This window comes from Camarhynchus parvulus, chromosome 1 (genome assembly GCF_901933205.1).
Source record: "Camarhynchus parvulus chromosome 1, STF_HiC, whole genome shotgun sequence".
Lineage (NCBI taxonomy): Eukaryota > Metazoa > Chordata > Aves > Passeriformes > Thraupidae > Camarhynchus > Camarhynchus parvulus.
In genome coordinates, this window is record NC_044571.1 from 86142533 (window position 1) to 86168911 (window position 26379).

At 48.0% G+C, this 26379-nt stretch overlaps 1 protein-coding gene across 5 annotated transcripts; it reads right to left on the bottom strand.

Moving 5' to 3' along the window:
* Nucleotides 1-2288: 2288 nt before the first annotated feature.
* On the bottom strand, nucleotides 2289-21458 carry TSKU (tsukushi, small leucine rich proteoglycan). 5 transcript variants are annotated; one of them, XM_030955864.1, is made up of 3 exons: nucleotides 21213-21458; nucleotides 18653-18739; nucleotides 2289-6321 (listed from the first exon to the last, which is right to left on the bottom strand). In XM_030955864.1, exon 3 carries the CDS (start codon nucleotides 6312-6314, stop codon nucleotides 5256-5258), a length of 1059 nt encoding a protein of 352 aa, XP_030811724.1. In that variant the 5' UTR covers nucleotides 6315-6321; nucleotides 18653-18739; nucleotides 21213-21458; the 3' UTR covers nucleotides 2289-5255. The 5 variants fall into 5 exon arrangements, with proteins under 5 accessions (XP_030811724.1, XP_030811734.1, XP_030811742.1 ...); XM_030955874.1 differs by lacking the exon at nucleotides 21213-21458 and adding an exon at nucleotides 20470-20550; XM_030955882.1 differs by lacking the exon at nucleotides 21213-21458 and adding an exon at nucleotides 19308-20197.
* Between the last annotated feature and the right edge of the window lie 4921 nt (nucleotides 21459-26379).

A 26379-nucleotide genomic window follows, 5' to 3' on the forward strand; every position in this document is an offset into this window, starting at 1 on the left:
TGTCTGGCAGGGCTTTTTCGAGGGATGCACGGCGCCTGGCACAGCGGGCTGCTGCTGCTGCTTTCTCCAGGGTGTTCCTCTGTGGCAGCATGAACCACTTTTATTTCAATCCCATGAATGAAAAGCGGTGAGTGCAGGGGTGGGGATGGGGCAGGAGGGGGTGGGTTTGTTTTGGCGGTGAGGATGGGTGCACACAGGCATACAAATGCTGAGAGACAAAGGCTGTGATTAAGGGCCAGTACTCCAACTCCCTGCTTATTACAGGAAAGGATTTATCTGATGGCCTAGTTTCAGCTCCAATTTTCTACCTTTTAATCAAGTTCCCAGGTCTCCTTGTCCACTCAAAAAGGAAAGGAAGAGGAAATCTCAGAGTGATGAAGCAGGAGTAATACTCTATAAACATGCATGGGTCAGAAGGTTTTTCTGCCCCAAAACTTTCCTAGGAGGCAGATCCCAGGACAGGCAGAAGAATTCTGCCCAGCCATGCAGCATTTGTTTCTGGCATGGCAAGAGTGCATCTGTGCTTTCCCGCCTGACCAAGTCAGGGTTGTGTGAAACAAATGTGCCGGAAATAAAAACCTTCTGCAAAATGGAAAATGTACAGAGGAGCAGCTATTTTTAAAAGGGACAGCACCTACTGCTGTTATGAAGTCAGCCACATAATCAGTCAGCAAGGGACTTCTGTGGGCTGACAGCTGACTGCCAGGAGAAATGGTTCCAGCAGACTGATGAGAAGAAAATGAGAGTTTTTGGGTACTGAGAGGTGCATGTTCTCTAATAAAGAGAAGAATGTCTGTCCTGTGCTGCCCTGGGCACAAGGCAGATGGGGGGAAGTGACCCTCGCTGTCTTTCCACATGTGATGGAAAGGAGGGAGGAGATGCTGACAACTCTCCAGCAGACAGAACACCACAAGCAAATGCAAGCTCACTCACTACTTCTTCTTCCCTTACCCAGCCTAGCCTTATTGCCAAGCCTCTGCTGAGGTTTTCCTGCTTCTAAAAATGTTGAGCCTGTAATTAAAATGCCCATCTTGCTTGCCAGGGCAAAATATCCGGCCACAGAGCTGAGCTGGTTGTGGAGACAGCAAAGCTTGCAGCTAACCAACCTGGCTGGCCTTCCTGGCATGGGTGGCCTTCCTGGCATGGATGGCTTTCCTGGCATGGGTGGCTTTCTTGGCATGGGTGGCTTTCCTGGCACGGATGGCTTTCCTGGCACGGGTGGCTGTTGATGCCTGACACCAGGTCCATCACACACACAAGCTGACAGGAAGCTTGAAGGAAGGCCTCCTCAACTCATCCAAGCCCTGATGTGCCCTTCCTCCTCTGTGGGGACATCAGTGCCATTTCAGGTGTTCGTGCCTCACTGGTGCAGAGGGGACATACATGGGTGATATGGGGGCTCACGTTTCTGGTAGAGGCTTGCCTGTTTCTTCCCGTTCAGAGGATTTTGGAAAGGCTATTTAAATAAATAATAATCAAAACAATATTTTTATTAACAATAATTGAAATAATAAATTAAGTCATTAATTAAATAATGAATGAAAAGCGATTGCAAAGTAAGATGTTAAGGCAAGGGGGCAAAGGAGTATTGGGAGGGACAAGATCTAACACAGTGCTGGAGCATCACGTATGTGGGGCATTCACAAGGAGGTGGGAGAATACAGCTTCAGACCCTTGGGTCCCAGGATATTGTTCCTCCTCAAGAGAGGAAGACATTCTCCACCTCTTTGACTGAGCCCACACCCCTGGGCAGACCAAAGGGGTGTGGTGGTGTAGTGTCATGGTCATAACCTTGAGATGGACACCAGAGGAGCAGTCATCTCTAATGGTTGGTGGTGGTGGCTTTTCCCCTGAAGTCCATAACAGTCCTATGAGCAAGATTTGGCCTTCCCTGGTGATCTCACACCCCAGGCTATCATCTGACTGCCTTGTATGCCATCTGGGAGGATGGGGCATTTTGGGGAAACAGGTAAAGAGCCAACAGCCTCTTCCAGGCTGCCTGCAAGTCTGCCTGCCTGGGTGGAAGATGCAGTTGTTCCTTCAGGCTTGGGAGGAACAGGAACATTGCAACTTCCTATAGGCAGTTTCCTCAGTGAGTCTCTGATTGCGCCACTTCTATACACAGCACCAAGAACCCTTTAAAATTAAATATGCTACTTAAGAGCAGGAACACTGCTCTGGAGAGGCTTCTGTTTATTCTTCAGGTGCAAATGCTCTGCATGGTCTTAGCCTCCTGTGCAGCAGCCCCAGCTCTGCAGAGGAGGGTGCTGAGACTGGATTATGTGTGTCTCACTGCCAGAAGCTCTGTGGTCAGGCAATGTTCAGCTTTCTGTGCTGTGGCATCACTTCTGCACCCCTTTACTCCCTTCCACCCCCACAGACTCACAGAATCTTTAGGGATGGAAAAGACCTGTAAAATCATCAAGTTCAACCCTTAACCCAGCATTGCCAAGTCCTCTCTTAATCAGTCCCCCTAAGCACCATATCTACATGTTCTTGAACACTTCCGTGGTCTTCTGTGTCTCCCCACGTCACCCTGCCTGCTGCAAATCCAGCCTTTCAACACTAGCAGACCATGTCCCGGATGGGTCAAATCCACAAAGAAATCTCCACCAGCTCCATGAGCTTTGGAGCAGGTCCTGGAGCAGGGAATTTGCACCACATGCTCTTTGCTGCTTCACGGCCACGTGTTCCTAATTTCCTTCAAGTCAACCAGAGAAGCTATCAAGTCTTTCCATCACTGAAGAACACAGTGAGCCAAGCACCGTGGGACAAATCCTGCCCCCAGTTTGGAGACCCAGCACCCATGGGGGCAGTGGGGATCTGCAGAGAAGGAGAGAAGCCGTGTTGCACTTCAGACCCAGTGACAGCTGCCACCCGCTCAGCATTAAAGCAAAAAGTCTGGGGGATCTGGGTTTATTCTCCTCCAAATCACTTTATTATATTGTGAGTAATCACAAAGCCTTACAATGCTGCAGGTTCTTTAAAAAAACAGACTAACACAGCGACAGTATTTGCCAGCTTTTGCTAAGACTAGTTTAGCTAGCAGCTAGCGTGAGATTACACAAGGAAATCTTGCAGTCTCCAATTGGATTGTCACATTGGGTTTTAAATTACCACAGTGCTGCAAAGACAGTAACTTTGACAGTAGGTGATAACTGTAATGTTTCATCTATGTACAGGCTTAAAAAAGCAAACAGCTTTCTTTAAAAAAATACATTTTCTGCCAGCAGAAAATAATTCTCTTAAAAAGGCAAAATCCAAAACTCCCACATCTTTCCTCACAAACTGCCCCTGTCCTGCCCTGCAGTTTGTTTCTGTTCCCCTCCAGATCTCTGCCCATAGGCAGCCCCACTGCCTTTTTAAGAAAATCAGCGTTTCGTGTGATTGTGAAGGCTGGTCAAACATCACAAAGGCTCAGTAGAGGGGAAAAATCCCCAAAACTGAAGGGAGGGGTGAAAATCCCACTCTAAGCTACACAAACAAATTATTGAAATTGAGATAGATGGAAATGTGGGAGTATTTCAGTACCAAATTTCAGTATTCAAAGTTAGGTGTTGACTCTGACTTTTATGGGGTCAGTGGGTTTGGGCAACAGGGTTTCCACTTTCCAAGACTTTTGGGGGTATGAGGACAAAACCTGAGCTTCTTCCAACACTCCCAAGGACAATTGTGAGATGAGTTTATATCTGCATCACCTTTACATGGATCTCCCTAAACCAAACATTAAAAGTGGCTCTGATGCAGAGCTTAGAGACCAAACTGCAGATCAGCTTGAGCATGACCCCCATCCAGAACATCCCATCCCCCTGGACAGAGCATGCCAGATGTGGACCAGACTTCAGCAGTCACCACCACTGCTCCTATAAGCAAATTGGAGGCTTCACACATGGCATTGAGTCATGTTGTGCTGCCTTCTCCCACTTCCTCCTAGACTGGAGAAAAAGAGGGTCCAGAGGGGTTCCACTTTGCCAGCATTTCAGCAATGGAGACAAAAAAAAATCAGCAAAACATTGAGGACCAGGCTTTTTATCAGATTTCAGTTTATCAGATTCACTTGGCAACAAAGGAGCTGTGTGAGAGAAAGAAAAGCCCCAACTCTGGAAAAAACCCCAAAGATCTTTCCTTCAATAAGCAAAGTGCTTCAGGGCCACAAGCATCAGTGTTAATTCTTCCCCTGGCATGTTCTCAGAAGTGTTTTGGCACTGCAAGTTGCCTCACATATGCCCAGATGAGCTGCAGATGTTGTGCTCAGATGGGGAATGTCAGCCTGGAAACAACTTATTCTCATATCCTCTAGGACTGCATCTTGGTTTGATAAGGTCATCAAGAAAGAATCCCTGTCAAAGTTTCCTTCCAAGCTTCCCCAGAAAGGGAGGAGGGATTCTTTTAAATTTTTTTTTCTTTCCTGAGCTAAGCTACATGATCTCTTCCCTTTGCAGGCTCCTTCATCAAAGGCTGGTTCCTGGGTGAGATGTGGCTGTTTGCAGACCCCTCTGCTTCCCTTCCTCCGCTGCACATCACCTCTGACCAATGGCTCACTGAGGTTAAAAAGACAGGAGGTTGCCAAAGCTGGACCTAAGTTAATTTGACATGAAAAGGATCAAGGTGGGAAAACAAGAAGAAATTGGTGGGAAAATGTCTCAGCTTACTCAATGTTTGTTGCACACCTATGCAAATAACATGTAAAACCCAGCACGTTAAGTGCACCCTGTATTCAGGTTTGTCTGGAAATATTTCTTCAAGACTGAAAGTGCATGACAGAAAACAGGGTGCTGCTAATGAAGGCAACATCCAGAAGGCACATTTTGGGGAGTAACAATTAAAAGAAGGATGATGCATGGGTTTGTAAGCAAGCAGCTACAGAGCTGGTACATTTTGGTGTGTGCTCTGCAGAGGTGTAGCTTTGCTCCTACAAATGTGTCTGAGGCATGAGGGGTTTGCTCCAGACTGAGTGTTCTGCCCTGGGACCCGCAGAGCAGCTTGTCCCCGCATGGTCCAGCACCACCGCTCCTGAGCCAACGGCATGAGTGAGGACCTCGGTGCGCCGGCTAAAATCCAGAGCCTGCGGATAACGCGGACCGAGATTTGAGAGTTTATAAAATCCACAAACAATCAGCCATTGGCAAATACAAATATATAAATTATTGACAGTTTTACAAAAGGCACACTGCAAGCCATCTCAGTCCGACACCTGTACTATTCCCAAGGCCCCCCACCCTCCCTGCCCCACCCCTTCTTCTTCCCAGCTTTCATCACAAAACATAAGGTGCTGCTGCTACGGATCCATGGCTGTCATGGCAACTGAGGACTTCTTTTTTGGTCAGCCCAATTTGTCGGTGGTACTGTCCTTCTTTGATGGTCTTGAGACACTGTATGTCCTTCCCTAAGGTGATGCTTTTGATGGAAGGCAGGTATTTCAGCAAGGTCTTTGGCAAGGATGAGATGCCTGTCCCAGAGAGGTTGAGCTCTTGTAGGGAGTTCAGACCAAAGATAACTTCAGCAGACAGTGATTTCAAGCTGGGATTGTTGGATAAATCCAGAACCTGGAGGGCTTGGAGTTCCTTGAAGCTCTGAGGAGATAACTCCCTAAAGCTATGCAGGCCACTGAGGGATAAATGAATCAAGTCTTTCAGCCCTGTGAAGTCTCCTTTCTCAACCTTGACCAGAGGGTTTCCATCAAGATTTAAATATCGGAGAGGAATGCCTTGAAGGTTTGGTACAAATGTTAGCCTATTTCCTGAAAGATTTAAGTTCTGGATGTTTGGAATGCTCTTTTCATGGTGTCTTGTAATTGTGCTGAGCATGTTATTGGATAGATCCACATTCAGGGATTTGCCTTGTCCTTTTGAAGCAAAAATGTCCATAGCTATATCCAAAAGTTTGTTATTGCTCAAATCTATGTCACTTAGAGGAGAACTGGAGAAACAGTCCTCTGGAAGGACTTCCAGAGAGTTATGACTCAGATCCAAGGACTCCAGGTACCTAAGCCTGGAGAATGTCGTGGAGGAAATCTTGGCAATTTTGTTGTAGCTCAGGTCGAGACTCACCAGGGTGGTGTATCCAGGGCCAGTAAGCATCGATTCATTTATTGTTTCCAGTTTGTTTGATGATAGATCCAAGTAGGAGGTGTCCAGAGGGATTGGGACAGGAACAATGTGTGATCCTATTCCACTGCAGTCCACCTTGGTCAAGCTAAAGCTGTCAAAGAGACCAAAGGTTTCCACTTCACAGTGGCAGCCAGGGAAGCAGGTTTTTGTGGTACCAAAGCAAGGAAGGAGAAGCAGCAAATTGAACCAGGCCAGGAAATGCATTGTTCTCCTGGAAAACAAGACAATAGAAAAGCAGATCGAATTGCTGTAGAAATTACTTTATGAATGATGTGTAACTGTTTGACTTACGCAGTCTTGTCCTTTCTCTTTACAAAAGGAGAGATTAAGCATACCCTTAAATAGCATGGACATCCCAAAGACTTTTTCTCTCATGTTATGAATCCCAGTGGGAAATTAATGCAGAAAAAAAAATGGGTCAGCAGTCTTTACACACATAACCAAAGTGAGGCGAAATTGGAAATGAGCTGTAAGAACAGTAGGCTGCCTTAAAGCATGATCTATCAAACATAAACTTTTCACTGGACCATGGAAGAAAAGACCAGCTCCTTACTGCACAAATGGACATCCCATCTCCCTCCCTTGGACTTCAGGAGCAAATTTTAGAAGTGTGGATTTGTATCAGGTGGCTAAAAACAATCCTCCTCGGTCTGGTGGCAGCTCCTAACAGAGCAGAGGAACCGAGGCTTGTTCAGTTTAACCCAGCCTTCGCTGTGGTGGGCCCAGCCCCCTGCACAGTGGAGAGAGACAATTTGCTTCATATGGAGTCTTTGGGGAGCCTCTGCTAATTGCATTAAGTGTTCTCTCTGATTAACAGTGCCAGTAAGCAAGGAGTTCTCTCCACTGCTTTGGTTTTGACCCGTCTCCCTCCAAGACAGTTCTGTCTCTCCATCATCTCACACAAGAGATGCAGATCAGAGCTGATCTGCACCCTCCAGCTTTGCTGAACCTCTTCAGATGGCATCCTAACAACAGTGGGCAACAGGAGTTGCATGACTTCAAGAGACAGCCAAAACAATCTTTAGCTCTGTGTCTCTGGAGAGGCCACATAGGAGCATGTCAGCATCCTGCAGGTCAGCACAGAGGCAACAAGGTCTGTCCTCGCTGGTTCCTATTGCAGTCATGGGTGATGACTCCTCATGCCTTACAAATGAGGTCTCCAGAAGGCCAGAAACAAAAAATCTCACCAAACCAGACAAGCAGATCCATCAGCACTGGTCCTTGGCTATGCTGCTGGCCATAAACAGACACTCACGTTCCAACTGCTCATTTAATAAGAAAAAAGTTAAAGAAATCCCTTTAAATGAACGTTTCCATCCTCACTTCAGTCTCCCTGGTCTCTTACCTTCCCCACCACTGTTTAAAAGCACTTCATTAACTTCCTTCCAGTATCGAGTTTCACACACATCCTTTGATCTGGCTGAGATTCCTTCCTCACAGGCCTTGCACCTTCCCAAGACCATTTCCTAGAAATTCACACTTCATCTCCCCTCACCCACCCCTTATATTCAGTTTCTCCCCCTTTTCAGCATGGTCCTCTTGGCCCTGCTCTCATTCCCAGGAGACCGACTGGGGACTACTTGCCAATGTGCAAAAAAAGCACAAGGGGGGAAAAATGTTGCAAAAATACTGTCCTGATCACTGATGGAGTTGTATGGCAGTGTCTCCCAGACCTCCTGCAAAGAGAGAGCAGAAACTGGGACTCTGGCCAAGTTGCCTGCAACTAAACCATTGCTAAAGGCCCCTTTGGGGTCCATTATTCTATAGAAACAACAGAAAATTGGTAAGATGAGCCCTAGCCTCAGCCCATCTCAACTGTTTCTTGAGAAAACACATATGTGTGCAGACAGAACATAGGGGGTGGGGCTCTTCTATGCAGACACTTTTCCAGATATCCCTTTCCCAATGACATCAAGGCTGATCCCCTCTGGTTCTGTGCAGGCAGACTTAGCTTGCTGCCTTCTGCAGTCCCTCCTAAAATAAATACTACTATTTTTATTTTTTCATGAAGCTGCATTTGGATTGCACTGAAATGGTTTATTACCGGGGAGGTTACAGCAGTGGCGAGTTCCTTGTAAACTAAAACTGCAAAACCTCAAATGTTAAATATCTCACCTACAGGGAAGTACCTACATTGGTATCAGCCCAATCTACTGGCATTTCTTCTCCCAAATTCTACACAGTGGCTATTCCTACTTGATGTCTCTACATAGAAAGGACTTCCCAACTTCTCCTTCAAAAGTGCAGCTCGTTTCCTCATATAATTGTTTTAGCTCTGGTGGGAGCTGAATCAAACACCAGAAGTCCAAAGACACACCAGTGTGAAATTTTACTTTCTGAGCATTGCTAAAACCTTCATTGGCTTCTTATGGAGCATCTGAACAAAACTAAGAGGACAAAATCCAAAGTCCTAATTTAACTGGGAATGGACTTTTAATAGGGCCTGTAGTGGCAGGGCAATGATTTTAAATTAAAACAAGAATAATTCAGACTAGATCTAAGGAAGTAGTTTTCTGTGATGAAGGTGATAAAACCCTGGTGGGTTGCCCAGAGAGGTGGTAGATGCCCCATCCCTGAACACATTCAAGTCCAGGTTGGACGGGGCTCTGAGCAATCTGGACTTGAATGTTGAAGATGTTCCTGATTATTGTGGGGAGTTGGACTGGGTGGCCTTTAAAGGGTCTGTTCCAATCCAAGTTATTCTATGATTCTATGAATTGAGAGAAGAGTGAAAACAGATGCTGGGCTTTGATATGCACCTGCTCAAACCCTTTTGACATGGGAATTCCCCTCCTGATCAGCCTCAAAAATGATTGCCAGAAGTGGGCAGAAGTGTTGCAGTGACTCTCACTGCAACATCCATCACTTCAGCCAGCAGTAAAGACAAAACATGACCCAGCTGAAATGCAGTACACAAAGCTCAGCTGAAGCATTTGCATAGCATCTATTGCCTCTTCCCTCCTCACAACATTGCCACAAATTCTCCCTTACTGGCTCTGCAATTGCTTTGCATATGGGATACAATCCATTAGTACCATTTGGAAACTCCCTTATGGAGCAGCATGGAGCATCACAGGCAAATATGCCACTTGGTTAATAGCTCTGCTAAAATATAGGAGAAATAAAGTTACTGGTCATCTTCCAGTCCAAGAAAGAGCCTCCTGCATTGCCAGATAATTGGCAAAGAGCTTAGTCAGGTACAGGCATGTTTTATTATAGTGTGGAACAACCGATAGCTCTCTTTGAAATGGGGAAAGAAACAGACCGCAGGCATTTACAGTTCTGTGTACAGTGTGTATTTGAAACTGCACCAAAATGCCTCTGGATTGCTGCCCACGAGCTGCTTTGTTGATAAAGGCAGGAAGCCAAGGTATCCCCTTGTAAAAGGAAGAGGAGTTATCCTCTTGCAACACTGGGGAGTTTCACCTAGGCAAACACCATGGACAAGAAACCACTGGCACCATCACCTAGGACAGTGAAGGGAAAGTCAATGGGAGAAAGCAGCCCACCCTGGGGCTGGTTCAGCCATGTCCTCTTCATTTCTATGGCTATGTAGCTATGGAGAGATCCCAGTGATAGGTTTTGGCCATCTGGAAGCTCTAGGGGTCTTTTTATACCTGCCGATTGCAACAGGAGCTGCTGGGGATGCAATATCTTCCCCCATGTTCAAGGTGCCTGTAGTGACTGCAGGGCTCTGGTCTTTATATCTTGCTCATCCTTTCTGCAGGGCAAATATTCTGAGACAACCATAAGGAGAGCCTAAGGTGGTTAATGGAGCCAGTGTTGGACAAGCTACTAGCAGGATGCCAGCCTTCTCCTCAGATCCCACATCTCCCCTTTAGCCTGCGGATGCCCTTGTGCCTTCTCCCTGCTATGCTCAATCATTGCAATGCTGTGTGGCAAGACTCACACAGAAAACTCACACTGAGATTTCCCAGCCAAAAAGTCCCCAACATTAAAAGCAGATTGCAGAGGCATGCCAGGCTCAGATGATGGCCAGGGAGCGAGGTGGGAGAGAAGAAAGCTTTGTTACTGTGTTGTTGCAAATTTATGCTTCTCACCACATTTGATTTCTTCCTCCTCCTCTCCCTTAAAGACTTTTCTCGTTAGGGAGATCAGCTGACACATCCCTCCCTGGATGAAAGCCCATTGCTTGGGGACTGGTCCCCCTCTTCGGGAATGCGGATATTAAGAGGATGCTACCTAGGCTACCTCCAGTTGCCCTGGCAACCACCAAGCTGGAATTCCCCATAGGAAAAAATCAATGACTAATTAAAGAAATAATACAAGGGGAGGTGTTTTAGAGTTTGCTGTTTGATGGAGTCAGGAAACAGCTGCCCCATTCTTCATTCCCTCGGCCTCCCTCAACATGCCTCTGAACAAAGCATCATCTTAAATACAGCTGGGGTTGGGGCTAAAGGCCCAAATTCACCCAATGAAGCTTGAAGTATATGGGTAAGAAGTGCAAAAAACACCCCAAAACACCAGGTCGTCTCTACGGTGGGGTGAAGAAAATGAAGTTGCTCCGGAAGGGGATGAAACCAACCTAGGACCATACACATCTCTGTAGATGTCCCTCTCCCCATTGTCCATGACAGAGTAGGATGCCCAGTCTCCCTGGTTACTGCTTCCCATCCCATTCTTGGCTGCATCTTCCAAACCCTAGTCCTTCCCAATAACCAGGTGCACTTGAATAAACCAGTTTGGGTCACTGATCCAACAAAAACCCAGTTTTCCAACAAATTCTGGTGACCATCCATAGGGATACCATCTCTCACACAGGAGTGAAGAACACAGAACCTGTCTTTTCCATAGCAGCCCACAACCAGAGCAGATCAGATATGAATCTGTAAGGCATGGTGGACAGATCCTGGTAATTTCTACATTTCTTGCCAATATTAATGCTGGATGAGCAGCAAATAGACCAAATTTCAAAGAAAAAAGGCAAAAAGGAAGAGCTGAAGTCCACCTGTCCCAAATAGAGTTGTTGCCCTAGCAAAGGACAAAAGTGTTGTATTAGCAACAATATTTCAGGAAGAAAATTTTGGGATTGTCTTCTGCCTCTTTTATCAGCCAAGTAAAGAAATAAACAAAGTCTTCACAGCAAAGCTCACCAGGCCCACTTGGCTGCCAGCACTAATTGGGGTCAGGGGAAAAGGAACTTTATTGGAAAGTGAAACAAGTGCATAGGTTATGATAGAGGTCATAAATCCTCCAGACTGAAGGGGAAAAAAAAGTTGGCTCTGGCTCTTTCTCTTTTTAAATATCTTGGAGGCTAAGTGGCAGCTGGGACAGCAGCTCCAGAGCACCAGAATGCTCCAGAGTTTCTTCTCGACAACAAAATTGCATAAGAGACCTTTCCCCCCCTTCTCCACCCATTAATTATTCTGTAAAATTAGAATAATTACCGACTAAAGTGCAGCACTAGCAGCAGCTACACTTTTCCAGCGTGGACTCTCCCGGCTGAGCCCAAATGATGCCGCAGATGCAATCGCGGTCGGGTCTCCAGATCCCATATGCCAATTTGAGCAGGCAGCAAAACTAGCTCAAACCAGCCTACAGCCAGAGACCATTAAACCCTGGCTGCAGACACACACCCCTCCCATAATAAAGAGACTGCTGCTGACAAGGTTACTCTTTTTTTGTTGTTGGTTTTTTTTCGTGTGAATCTATTGAAAGTAAAGGTCATCCAGGCTTTTGCTTCGCCTGCTTCAGACCAGCTCTTCCTGCAGAAGGCTTCCCCACATAAATGCTGCAAAGACCTCTTGATAAATATTATTAAACCTCACAAAAAATGTTGGTGTAAATAGGAACAGTGTTTTCTGACCCGCTTGTTACATTTTGTTGTTTGCTGGTTTGGGAGACACTTTGCAAACAGTCCTGGTTTTATGCTCAGTGTTTGAGACTTCTGGGGTTTAGGGAGAGGAGAGCTAATGGGAATTCAAGAAGTATGTGGTTTTTATGTTTAATCCTGCATTTGTTAGATGGGTTTGAGAGAGTTCAGTGGAGTTACTCTTGGTGTAACTAATTCTTTCTGAAAGAAATCAGAAAGATTCTGATCTTTTGGCAGGATCAGAATCAGTCCCTTTGTTCTTCCAAATTGCACTTGATTTCATGGAGGCCTCCATCAGGAGACATTGCACAAGTCACTTTTAGGGGATAAGTTATCACCCTTCACTTCACTCTGATGGTTTTATCTGTGGGACTTGCAAAGCTGCTTAGAACAGCAAAGGCATCCCAAATTTTCTAGTGGGATATAAACACAGGGATTTGCAACCCTATTTCCCTTCCAGTGCATGCAAGCGTTAGGATAAGGGGAAGCTCAGCCAGTGGGGTGGTGACTTTAGCCCTTATGGTTTAATGTAAAGAGACACCAAGGGCTTGAGCAGGAGTGAAAAGGCATCCTGCAGGTGCCTGAATCCTGCTTTTTGCTTCATGTTCCTGCTCCCTGGGAAAAATCAGAATGAAATGCAAGGAATGCAAAAAGAAAAAACTAAAAGATTTCACTATTAATTCCTTTGTGCTTTAATTATTTTGCCTGGCAAGATCATGGAGCAGATCCTCATGGAAGCTTTGCTGAGGCAGACGGAAAATAAGGAGGTGGTTGGTGATAGCCAACATGACTTCACTAAGGACACATCCTGCTTGACAAATTTCATGGCTTTCTATGACACAGTTACAGTGTTGGGGAATGAGGGAAGAGCAACTGACATTATCGACCTGGACTTGTGCAAAGCATCTGACACTGATCCACACAACATCTTAATCTCTATGGAGAAAACGTGGATTGGATGGTTGGATGACTCAGTGGATAAGCAAGTGGCTGGACAGTCACACTCAAAGAGTTAAAGTCAACAGCTTGATGTTCAAGTGGAAACCAGTGCGGAGAAGAGAAACTGCATAAACAGAGACAAGATGGTACTTCCTGATCTGGATAAGAACTCCACTGCCCTGCATCAAGTCTGTGTTTGCAAGACTTGAATCTCACCAAACCCCATGGAATAAAGGTTGTGGACAGCCAGAAGGAGCAAAGAACAAAAAACAATATGCCATTTCACATTTTTCTGTCTTGGTTATTTCCATGCGCTTTTCTCCTCTCTGGACAGAAATTGCTGAGCCAAAACTGCAATGACTTTCCTGCATTCAAACATGCTCTCCGTCCTTTAGGGACATTTTTGTAGATGTTACAGGGGATGGGATAGATAAGATTAGCAAACACAAAGCTAAATTAAGCATCAAAAACATCGAAACCATTTCACAACCCCAAAGGCAAAGCCAAGCAGCCCCTCAAGCCACCACATGGGCTGCAGAAAAGATGTGTGTGATTGACCTAGAGGGAACCCAGCACCTCCAAACCACACAGCTCCACACTATGGATCTGTGTTCAAATATAGAATCATTTAGGTTGGGAAAGACCTTGAATATCATTGAATCCAGCTGTTAACCCAGCACTGCCAAACCCACCACTAAACCCTGTCCTTAAGTGCCACATCTGCGCATGTTTTAAATATCTCCAGGGATGGTGACTCAAACACTTCTCTGGGCACCCTGTTCCAATGCTTGACAACCCTTTCGGTGAAGAAATTTTCCCTAATTGGCAATATAAACATCTCCTAGTGCAACTTGAAGCTGTTTCCTCTTGTCCTATTGCTTGTTACTTGGGAAAAGACACTGAAATGCTTGCTTGGCTGAAAGTCTCTGCTCTATTTTTTTTAATGTAAAAAGAAAATCCTTTATTTAATAAAGAAATGGAAAGACTTATTTTAATAGACTTTGTTACAACTGTTAATGTCACAATTCCCATCTGCTTTGCAAGAGGCCATGGATAATTTATCGTTCTAGTGCTTAAACAGCTAGTAGTTTATTCCACTTGGGCAATCTTCCCCCTCAGGCATCCCTCATTCCCCCTGGAGGAGGAAATCAAGGTGCAGGGTGAGGGTGGTGTATTTTGGGATCTGACAAAAGGAAAACATGTGCAGGCAGGTCTGCCAGCCCATACAGTAACTTCCAGCTCATTTACATCCGTGGCTGAAATTCAGTTTCTGCCACACTAAAAGCTTTGTGCCTTGTAAAGATGCATTTTGTGAGGGAAGATCAACCCAGCTCCAGGGAATTTTTCCTCAGTGGGAAAATGCTGGTGCCACAACCAGCACAGGAAAATGAGGAATTAAATCACTGTGGCATTGGGATTTGCACAACATTCCCACTTCTCTGCTCAGCCCAGAAAGCTGTCAGCTTAATAGCAGTTTATTTCCAGGTGGAGGAATTAGTCTCCTGTGGATTTTGAAAGCAATTTTGCTTTCCAGCCTCAAGTCAAACTGTGCTTGTGCCCAGAGGGGGCATTTCCAAAAGGAAATTGTTTGCCAGGCCTCCTGAGTGGCTGGGGGCAGGGGAAGGCAGGTGTTGGAGTGGTTCAGCACCAGGAGGGATTCACAGGGTTCTATGGGAGCAGACGGGATGTGAGCATCCCAGCCCCACCATTGCCTCCCGGCTATTCCAGCTGCAGAACCACTCAAACTGGGAGCTTTGGCAGCTGCAAGTGGTTCCCAGCAGCCTGGGATGCATGGAATCAGTCAAACAGGTGCCAGCAAGGGATGGAAGGGCTCAGAACTTTCTCCTGCTCTAGAATCACTTCCAGCGTGGCCATCCTGAACTCTTTTAACCCTAACAACTCCTATTTCTTGTCCTCCCTGCTCTGCCTGTTAACTGTGAGCATTTCTAAGAGCAGGAGGCCTCACTATCCTGGCACTCACTGAGTATAAAAGAGACTTCATCTCTGCCAGGAACACAAATATTTTCTTAACCATCTCAAACTCAGCCTGAATAGAATTTTTATCATAGCAACATGTCCCAGAATGGGAGGCCTCCGTTATTTTGGCACAAACTCGGGAACAGACCAGCCCTTCAGCATGGTGCTTCACAGCCAAAGGAGAGTCTTACACAGAGTTTTGTGCCAGTCCTAGAGCATTTTGCTGTAGAATGACCTGGTGAAGCTACCCCATCACCTCCAGTGCCCAAGAACGCACTGTGAGGCACAAAGGGAGTCTGGGAGTGCCCAGGCTTTACCCAAATCTCAGCAGTAACCTTTGAGAGGATTAAATCCTCCACCTTTCTTAACTAGTCAAGTATTGAAAGCGAAAATTATGCCAGCAAGCTTCTCCTGGAGCCTCAGCCCTTGGTGGCGCACACCTGACAGCCAACCCCAGACAGCTCCTGCTCTGGCTCCTGCTGTGATGATGCTTTTTCACTGCACTCCAGCTCCCAGAGACATGATATAATTCCAGAGGAATGCACTCCAGGATGAACACCATATGCCAGCGAGGAACGTTAAGAGGTGCAGCACGGGGAGAGGAAACCTCCTGCACACACCAGATACTTCTTGGTTTTAGCTGTTGGAAGAGCTGATCAGCCACGCCACTGTGCCCAGCTGGGAAATGCCACATGCCATGCACATCCCTGGGATAGCAGCCACCATGTTGTGTGCCAGGGAAGTGCAGGTTGCAAGGACCCACCAGCAGCTCTCTGGTCAATGAGGGAAAGGCGTGATGCCTATGGATGTACCCCACATGCCTGATCTGGATTGCTTCCCATCACCCCAGAGGGCTGGCCTGAGCTGCAGAGAGATCATGCTACATGGATGGGTTCCCCCAGAGATGATGAGCTAGGCAGGAGGAAGGAAACAAGAGAGAGGAGGGAGGAGAAGGTGGTACATCCCAGGGTGATGCCTCTGCTCTTGCTGGTGAGACACATCCCACCAAGAGCAAACAACTCATCACAGCCTCATCATCCTGTATCCCTAATGGCTTTCCAGCCCTTTCTCCTTGAATCATAGAATCACTAAGGTTGGAAAAGATCTCTAAGAGAATTGAATCCAATTGAATCCATTACAGCAGAGGTGGCTGCAGATGAGGTTTAAGTACTGCCTCCAACAGCATGCCTTTGTCATGGTGCAGCCAGCACTGGAAAAAATCATGAGAAAGCAGTGGGAAAAGAAATTCAGCGTGGCTGGGCAGCACCTTCAGCCCTGGCAGAAGGATTTTAAGAGGACCCCATGCAGCTTTAGCTTTCTGAAAGGCAGGAGATGCCAATCTCCCTTCTCCTAACAGCCCTGAGGGGCTGCTGACTTCAGTGAGGAAGGGCAAAACGAGGAGACTGGGAGTTCAGCTGGGTGCCTGATGGCACTGCTCCAGCTGGCCCAGGGATCCTTTGTGGGCTTTTTATTTGTTTTTGTGGTTGGATTTTTGTCCATGCACAATAATCTCTGGGCCCTTTTGCTGTCTGTGGCTCTCAGCGTGCAGCTGCAGACCCTCCACTGAGGAGATAATAAACACAATCCTGGCCATTATTGTTGCAAACAGCACAGCTGGAGGCTCCCATCTCATTCCCCTCATGGCCTTTCTTTGCCCCTCCTCTCCAATAATTCTTGCATCGTGATGCTGCAAACAATGAATGCCAGTGAAACTGCTTGGTGGAGCATCAGCTGGGGCTTCAGGAGCTGCCCTCACCCCAGTGAAGCATGTGAGACATTTACTAGACCCAATGGGTCTCCTACAAGGTTTGGGAAGGGGGGATTTGGGGAAGGGGGAAGGATTGTAGGTAGAGCTGATAAAGGGTTTACCAGTAGTGTGCCATTCCCACCATGATTCCCACTGCAGATGATGCTTCATTGCCCCCATGATGTGCAGCTATTTCCCTCCCCTCCTTGGCCTGGGATTCTCCAGTCCCTCTTGGCTGATGGAGGATTTTGGAGAAAGATCATCTGAAGTGGGTTGGGAGAGCCATTTCCCCTGCAGGACCAATTTCCCACCACTGATGCTACCCTGAGTCCCCATTTAAGTGCCTCAGTTTCCCTCCTGACACTTTAAGGATGACTAGTACTAGGTCTGAGAGGTGTTCACTCACCCCCATCCCCAGGTTTAATTCCCACCAGTTTAACTGGGAAAGGAGCACAAGGCCTGTGGGTCTCACCCCACACAGAAGTCCCCAGCCAACACTGCCACTTCTGTAACTGCTCCAGACAAATGCTAGCACGGTCCCTGGGCACCATGTCCAGCTCCTGCCTTCCTGGACACTCTAGGGACAGCAACCCTGCTTTGCCCTCTGCAAAATGGGCAGGGGAGAGGGAAGGGGATGGATGAGACTGGCCAGGTTCAGTTACCTTCTGATCCTATAATTCTTTGAATTGGAGATTGCTTGCAAGAAGTTACAATGCTTTGGTCCTGGACAGATACAAACTGAACTTTTGCAGTAGGATTAAAGCGCTTTGGAGAAAGGACCTCCCCTGTCCTGCTCTGTGAAGTTTGGCCTCATCATGCCAACTGCTACAGGCATATCGTTCTCAAGGATGGGAGGAAAACAGGCACTTTTGGGGTCAGGAACTTGTCCTGCCCCACTTGGAGACAGGTGACACAAGCCCCATGCACATGTGTCACCTCAGACATGGTGGGGTTGAGGAATCACAGCTGGTTTGACCCATCAGTCACAACAGGAGTTTGAGTCTCAATTTTTCATGAGGAGGATTATCTTATTCAAAGTAAAAAAAAAAATCCTTGAAAATACAGTGCCCATCCCTGAAAGTGTTCCAGCATTCCAGGCCAGGTTGGACAGGGCTTTGAATAAGCTGCTCTAGTGGAAAATGTCCCTGCCCATGGCCAGGGTGTTGAAACTGGATGATCTTTAAGGTCCAACCCAAACCATTACGTGATTTCTCTCCCCACCCCTGGGTTTGAGCTGCTGGCAAGAATCAGGGGAAAGGAGAGGAATCACCATCACAGAGACAGAGACTGCAAAAAAGAATGAGGAAGGGAGAAAGGGGAAAGAAAAGAAACCCTGCAGACACCAGCACTCAGACATTACACACAGCACGTGGCCCTCTGTCTGCTATGCTGAAGATAAAGTGCTTTTTTCCAGTTTGCCACTGCTCTGACAGGAGATTTCCAGCCTGGTTAATGCAACTCAGGAATGTCCCATGCTAAGGCAGCCAGGATGGTTTGATCTCTTGCAGTGTCTGCAAGCAGACGGGAAGGCTGGGGCGATTCCCAGAGCACACATTTCCTTCCCCCGCTGCTGCACACCATGAATGCAATAGAAACTCCCAGGAAATTAATTCCACCCCCCCTAAAAAAAAAATTGCAATAAAGATTAAAATATGAAGATTTCCTTGTAATGAATGGCTGAGCCATTCATACATTTGCCTCGATAGGTCCAGGTGCCAAGTTTCAAGACAAGAAACAGCTTGCTCAAGCCAGCCTTTATCTCTTCCCAGCCCTCAACATCTCCGTGTTGGGAAGTTTCTTTTGATAGCCTGCCAAGGCAGCCAGTGCTGCAGCTCCCGTGCAGAGCCTGGGGGTGCCAGGGGTCAGGAGGGCTGCCGGACAAGGATGCCTTGTCTCATCCCACCCTCCAGACTCTGCTTCTCCTCACCAACCAGCTAACAAAAGAGAAGGAGGAGGAGGAAGGAGGAGAGACTGAAAGAGGATAAAAAAAAAAAAGCAGTTAGGGATGGAGGGAAAACTCTAAACCCCTGGAAGACGGTGGCTCACCTTTTACTCCCAGTTCAGTCTTGCACAGGGGTGACACTCACTGCTGCTCACTGTGTGGCTGCCTGAGGGAGCACAGGATGCTTTTCCCTATATATAAAAAAAAAAAAAATCCACAAAACCCCTAAAAACTTCTGCATGTTTTTTTTTCCTTTTCTCCCAATTTCCTCTCATCCATTCAATGCTGATTTGTTCCTTGCACTTAGTTGTAAAGAATAGGGGGCAGGAGACCCTCATCCCAACCCTGCAGCCTTTCCTGCCAGTCCAGCCTGTCATCAGAAATTAATGTCCCCTGGGATGTCTGTCACGTCCTCGTTCCCTCCAGGCATTTTGTTATTGCTCCCCACTGCCTCTGACAGCAGCTGCTCAAATTCATTCACAAATCAGCAACGTCTGCCCTGCTCCGGGATGCCGCAAGGGAAAATCCGTCCGAGCGCTGCCCCCCGAGCCTCCTGCCTGCCCCGGTGCCAGCTCCGCTCACCCCGCGCACCCACCGCCTCTGGAGCCGGGCAGGGCAGCTCCTCCTGGGCCATTTATAACCCGCATGGGAGCAGGCACCTCCCCGTGCCCTCCGGGCCAGGGGCCGGGACTGCCTCCCGTGGGTCACCGTGGGACCGGAGCCAGGCCCCGCCTTGCCAGGGCGATGGCACACACTGACCCGCTGTGCTGTGAGAGCCTGGCTGCCGACAGCCAGCCCCCGGCCAAGTTCAGCCTGCAAATCCTCCCGGGGACGTGCCAGCTTCCTCCGCTCCTTTCAGCATCTAACACATCCAGCGTGCTTCTTGTTCCCGGAGAGATCGGCGAGACGGTCCGACCCTGCCCTTCCCCGGCGCCTCCTCTGCCGGTGCTCCTCGCCCTGCTCCTCGCCGCTGCAATAGCCCGGCGCTGCCGGCCGAGCTCCGGAGCGGCAATCAATGCGATATTTCAGCGCAACGCCAGCGATCGGCACCGGCTGCTCTCCGCACAGCAATGGCACAGTGTCCAGCCAGACAAGTTTCCCACTGTAACTTCCGTGAATGCTGTTATTCAGGCGGGCGGCAGCTGATTTATCATGGCAGGCACACGGGGAAAGCTTTCCGTTCGGGAGACCGGGGGCTGCTCGTCCCGCTGCCGCGACGAGCGCCGTGAGCTCAGCAGGGTTCGCTGTGCTTTTCTCGCAGCCGTGCTCCGATGCCTTCGCCGCCGCGGAATTGCATTCCCGAGCCGTGCTGGCGGGCGTCGGCTAACGGAGGCGATGCCACCTCCCCGCGACAAAAGCCACCAGCTCCATCCGCGCCGCTCTCCTCCCAGGCTTACCAAATCCCAAGCCAGAGGAGTGAAGTTGACAGACCCTTTTGTTTCCAGAGAGCTTGGCACGTGTTGTGGTTTACTGAGCTAATAAATCTGCCGTGGGCTGCGCCTTTTAATGACTGCAGCATTAATAACAAGTTTCCTGGGAGCTGCTTGAAAGTTTACAGGGTGTGTGCACTATCAGGGGAACCCCGTGCTTTCTGACCTTCTGCTTCAGAAGTCACACCCAGCAGCTTCTAGCTTCTTTCATTCTTTCTTTCTTTCTTCCCTCCCTCCTTTTTTTTTTTTTTTTTTTTTTCAATGAGAGAATGAATAAATCTTGCTCGGCTTTCTCTCTCCCCTTCCCAAACACACCTTCCCCGTCAGCTTAATCCACGCACAGATGGGAAATTCCCAGGCAGGAATGCCTTTGCCATGCCTTTATCAATACAACCCGGGGGGAAAGGACCCCCCCTCTGCACCTTCCAGCTTCTACACCCCATCCAGCCGACCTCTCTAAGCTTTCCTTTCCTTCTCCTTTCTCTCCTTACCTTGAGTAAGCTCCAGACCCTGCGAGCCTCCCAGCACCAGAAATCCACCAAAAAGCTTCTCTTCGCTCCCGAGAGCTGAGGGGAGGGCCCGGGGAGGAGGAGGAGGAGGGAGAGGAGGGGAGACAGGGAGCCCTGTGTGAAATCAAAGCCCCGAAGCCGGGCACGGGAGGCGGTGCGGAGCCTCCAGCTGCTGCTCGGATTACTCTGCAGCCGTGGCGATCCCGAGACCTCTAGAAACCACCATTCCACTGGGGGAAGGAGAAGTGAAGGGATTCCAGCTGGAGACGCTTCATCCCGGGAGGGCAGCCGGGCTGGGGGCTCGTACGCCCCCACCGCACCGCGAAGTTCCCCCTCTGGAAAAACCAGAGGTGGGGAAAAAAGTAGTTTGCTTCCACCCGAGACTTCTGTCCTTCCCCCTACCCTGCACCCCCGGCCTCTGGACCCCCTCGCGAGGAAAAACTCATCACACGGAAAAAGTTTCCGTACTCTGAGGCTGGGGGGGCTGGGCAGCAGGGACCCCCGGGGCTGGCCCTGCTCATCCCCGGGGAGGCGGCAGGGAGAGCTCAGCCCAGCGTCCCCCCTCCCCAAAAATGAGCCCCCCGCTTCTGCACACGCGGGGAACTTTGGAAGGGGATGCAGAGAGGTGTGCAGGGGCCAGGAGGGGATGGAGGGCGCAAGGAAGGGGTGGGGGTCAGGGAGGGGATGCGGGGTCAGGGAGGGGTGCGGGCAGAGGGGGCACTCACCGGGGCCGGGGTCGGTTCCCAGCGCCGGGCCGGTTCCCACGGCGGGAGCCGGCAGCAGCAGCAGCGGGGCTCGGGGCCGGCTGTCCCCTTCTGCTCTTCTCCTTCTCCCTCCTCCTTCCCGTGCAAGGCGTGCAGCTGGCCGGGCAAGCTGGCTGCCCCCTTCCCCGCAGGAGGAGGGAGGAGGGAGCTCAACAGATGGCTGCACACAAGGGAACATCTGGGAGGAGGAGGAGAAGGAGGAGGAGGAAGGAGGCAGGACTTGCGCTAGACTGTGCCACTCCTGAGCTGGCAGACCCCCCTTAACAGGGGAAGAGGCGAGGGGAGGTGTCGAGACAGCTTTGCACACGAACACAGTCCCCCTTCCTGCTGCCTTGCATCCCCCCTGGCTAAAATTCCTTGTCGTTCCTCTGCTTTCTTGGGGATCACTACGAGGTTGCCCTTTCAGCACAACCGTGTTTCCAGCTCTGACCTCTGCAGGGCTGTATTTGCAGAGTGAGTTCTATTCCTGAGCACTGCCTTCATTCAGTTTTCCAGCCTCTAGTGCCAAGGTCAGCTTTGGCACCCCGGGGTGCAGGTAGAACAAGGCAGCACCAACGTTTGAGCAATGCCAGCAGGCAGGAGACTGGGGCTTACAAATTGTACGGTGCAACCCTTGAAATAAATAAAGAAAAAGACAAAACAAAAACCAAACCAAACCAAAACAAAGCAAAACAAAAAACCACCACAAAACTCCACCCCCCCGCCCCCAAAAAACACCACCAAAAACCATACAAAACCAGATATTAATCCACAGTGTGGGGAACAGAGAGTCTGAACACCATCACTGGAGGATAAGCAGTGCCTGGGGCTGTGAATGAGCAGCCCTGCACCAAAATTTTTTGGCTATTGAATGTAGTGGCCCAGTGGTGGCTTTAGTCATGATGGTCATACTGGAAAGAGACTCAGAAGTCACAGATTAATAGAATATTCTGAGTTGGAATGAGCTCACAGGGATCATCAAGTCCAGCTCTGGGGGGAATTGCCCATACAGGCATTGAACCCACAACCTTGGCATTTTTAGCACCAGGCTCAAATGGACTGAGCTTATCTCAAGCTGTCAAGTGCCTCATGTCATGGTGCCATGACACTGGAAAAGGCAAAAGGGACTGCAAGGGTCCATGGGTCACAGAAGACATATCCTGTGGCTGGCTGCAGTTTCTCATATTCAGCGTCTTGCACCCTTTGTGGATTACTGGCCTGTGCCACATCTCAAGATGTGGGGTTACTTGTTTCTTAAAAAGTTTAAGAAAGTACAATCAGGCTTCCTGTTTGCTTTTAGTAGCACCAAAATACCCCACTTGCAGCGTATTGATGGTCAGGGTTTGCTCAGACCACAACCTTCAAGCAAGCCTGGTGCTGAGATTTGTATTTAGCATCTCTCTGTGGTGAAAAAGCGGTGAAAAGGGTTTGGTTTGGTTTTGTTCCGCTCAGCTGCTTTCTCCAAGTACATCACTGCTTGAAGATTTGCTGGGTGGCCTCCCTGCCCAGCAAACACAGCTCTGGTCAGAGGGGTTGGAGGCAGGAGGTACTGGGGGCATCAGGAAGATGTCACAGTTGTTCCTCTCCACCCTCCGCATTTCCGAGTGTGGCTTGTCCAGGATATGTGCTCACTCTGCCCGTCTCAGGAGCTGCTTTTCGGGAATCACCATCAGACTGTGAGAGCTCTGCCAAGGAGCAGCCCCAGGGAGCCAGAGAGAGGAAATGTGTGCTCAGTACTCAGCTGGGCCGAATGCTTTTTTGGGGAAAACCATGGGAAAACACCCTTGTCTGGGCTGGGATTTTCCATGTAAATGTCACAGTGATATCTCCAGACATGAACAGTCTCTTGTAAGGCTCCATTCAGCAGGGTCTTTACTCTGTTCAGTTTTTATAGCTCTGAGTAGGGGAAGTTGTTGAGCTGGACACTTTTGTTTAATTTTCCATTTTGTTCATTTTTTTCCATGCCTCATTCTAGGCCTTTGCCATGTCAAAGTTGGTCTCAGTAAAGCAAAATGCTAGTTCAAAGGTGAAGAAATTGGGAATTAAATCCTTTGGCTGAGATCCAGCTAATATATAACATCTATATATTATATGCATGTAAATTTAATACAGGCCCAGTTTGATGTAGTTGATCAAAGTCATGACCAGGACAGGGCTGGCAGTTCTGGGTGATCTAGGGATGGGGATTAGACCTGATGTGATGCTAACATAAAATTAGTTAGGCATCCATCTGATTCTTAGCTACTTCAAACAACATCTGTACCAGTGTCTCACCACCCTCACAACAATTTCTTCCAAAATTCTAATCTAAACCTCCCCCCATCAGACAGTTGGAAGCCATTCCCCCTTGTTCCATTACTACAAGTCCTTGTCAAAAGTCCCCCTCCAACTCTCTTGTAACCCCTTTAGGCACTGGAAGGTGCTCTAAGGTCTCCTTGCAGTCTTCTCGAAGTTGAGCAAGCTCAGCTCCCTCAGCCTGTCTCCACAGCAGAGGTGCTCCAGCCCTCTGAGCAACTCTGTGGCCCTCCAGCACCCTTCAGCAGACCAAAGAGTTAACTATCATGATAACACCATTTTTAGAGGACATTTAATCTTAAGGTCCTGTTTCCCACCATCACTATTTCTATTTCTTTGCCACATGAGAGTATATTTTTGTAAAGATAAAACAGGATTTCCCCAGAATTGTGTAGTCCCATGGACTGAACATTCCCACACAAAAACAGCCATTCTGTGTTTGGACAAATATCCCCATCTGTCGCAAACAGTTCAGTGCCTGGGACACCAGGGGAGGGTGAAAGATGGAAATGGAACTTCAGTTTTGTCTCTCCAAACAGCCCTCCTGTACTGCTGATGCTGAAACCCAGCAGAACTGGGAACCATAGGACATTTTCTCCCAGCTAGGTTCTTCCAGGACCATGCTGAGCTTTCCTCAGATCTTCTGTTCCCAGAGGACACCAGCTCAGTTCTGTGTTTCTCAATGTCTGACAACATCATGGCTGCTTGGACTTGTTAAAATCCAGAGAATTCTTGTGCTAAAGGAAAGATGTCTGAGTCACTCTGACTTTCTCCTGAATGAGTCCTAATAGACCTGTCAGGGAAAAGAAGTTACAGTGAGAATGAGGATGACATAAACTGGATTAGTAAGAAGAGCTAGAGTTGGAGTTTTGCCCCATGATCTCCGAGTCCCTCCCTGAGATCTCATTTCCCTTCCTCTAATTATGCAATCCCAGGAAAGGAGGTTTTTCATGTACCAAACTGTTGGGAAAAGCCACAAAGCCAGATCAGTGGCTGGCAATCCCCTACTCTGATCTTGTCCCCTATATGAGAGTATTCCTGCAGAGGTGGAAGCCTTCTCTGGCTGCTGTGCAAGGGATTGCTCATGAACTCTCTCCTTTGTGGTGGAGATGGAAAAGATGGCTTAGGAAGCTGTCCAAGCTCGATTGCCATTGATGTGATTTCTCAGAAAGAAGAACCCACTGCAGCAGCCAGCAGGATTACTCGTGAAAGAGTTCAGTTATTGCAAGAAGTTTAAACAAAACACTGTTAACAACAGCAGTAAACAACATCATCATTTCCCAGTGGGAAAAGATGAAACAGGGACGTCTACCTGTCTGCTCTGGGAATGTTTCCTGCCCTTGTGGGAGTCCTGTAGTAACTCAGAATTAGAAGCAAAGATTTTTTAAACTCCTGTGACAAGTAAGACTTAAACAAACAACTGCTTGCAGCTGTAGTTTTTATTTCATTCAGAGAAGTGTGGCAGTCTTGGATACACTTTGCACTCTAGTTGTGCAGCCTTGGTCAAAATGACAGGTTTTTCTGTAGATCCATCGTCCCCCTTTGTCATTGGACCATGTCCTGTGAGCCCCTCATCAGTAATTAACTGCAGTCAACATGTTTGGGCTGTGTTGACCAATGGACTGGTATGGAAAATTGTCACCCCTTTGCTCACCATGTTGATTATATCTGCATTGATTGAGAGCCAGTAGGAAAAATACACATATTTTGGAAAAGAGGCAGAAGCCAGCTCCTCTTGGTAGAAGCTGTATGGCTGTTGGGAAGGATCAAAGTTCCTCTTACTCATTCTTCCTGCCTGGCCTCTTGAATTTTGCTCCCCTTAGTGCCTGGTGACTCAGCTTGACCAAGAGGTACAGCAGAGACCCTCTTCCTCACTGTTTATCCCCTGGCCCTTGCTTTCCCCTCACCCCAGTTTCTCCATATCCTGGGGGATTTGATACTGTTTTGGCTAGTGGGGTCTATGGATTGTAACTCCCTTGAGCTGAGGAAACCTTCTTTTATGCATTTTAATTAAAATTCGGCATCAGAAAGTCAGGCCAGCCCTCTCTGTCTCCTTGAACATTTTCAGGCATGGGACAGTCAAGCTTCCTGGGGCAAACTGTGCCTGTTCTTTACCATAGTAAAGAATTTCTTCCTAATATTTTTTCTAAATCTACCCTCTTTCAGTTTAAAACCATTCCCTCTTGTCCTGTCACTGCATGCCCGTGCACTAGATTTCTCTCTCCATGGACAGTGGAGGAGGCTTGGGCACTTGTCATAGCTTTATTCCCACACTGGGGCCAAACATCTTCTTTTTGGGTATTGTGGAGCCTAAATAGCCCACCCAAGAGAAGTGTGGGCTTTTGTCCATCTGCTTGTATTAGCTGCTCTTGGAAGTGGGTGATTGTTTCCCAGCAAGCTGCTCTCTAGAATTCTTGTTTCTTTTTTACAAATGCTGAGACTCTAGATGCAGATATTTACTTCACTTTGACATGAAGTCAATATTTAGCTCTTCAATTAATAAATATTTAGGCTTGCTTGGTTCAAATCAATGTATCCTGAGATTTTTTCTGCTATGATCCATGGTTAAGCTCTGGGACCAACAAGTGGAAAAACCCTGTCATGATTTCAAGACCTGTTTCTTTAAAGGTATTGGTAGATTGAATTCATTCTGCTACTGAAAGGTCACATCCTCATCAGTGTCGAATGCTACCTGGAGTCATGAAGGTTCATAAGGTCACACAAGGAAGGAAAGAAAGCACAGGGATTTTTATATTTGTTTTTCTTCTCAGTTTTTTGGACCTGCTTCAATTTGGTATCAAGAAATCAACTTGTAACTGTAAATTGAAGGGCTGTTTGCATCTTTCTAACACCC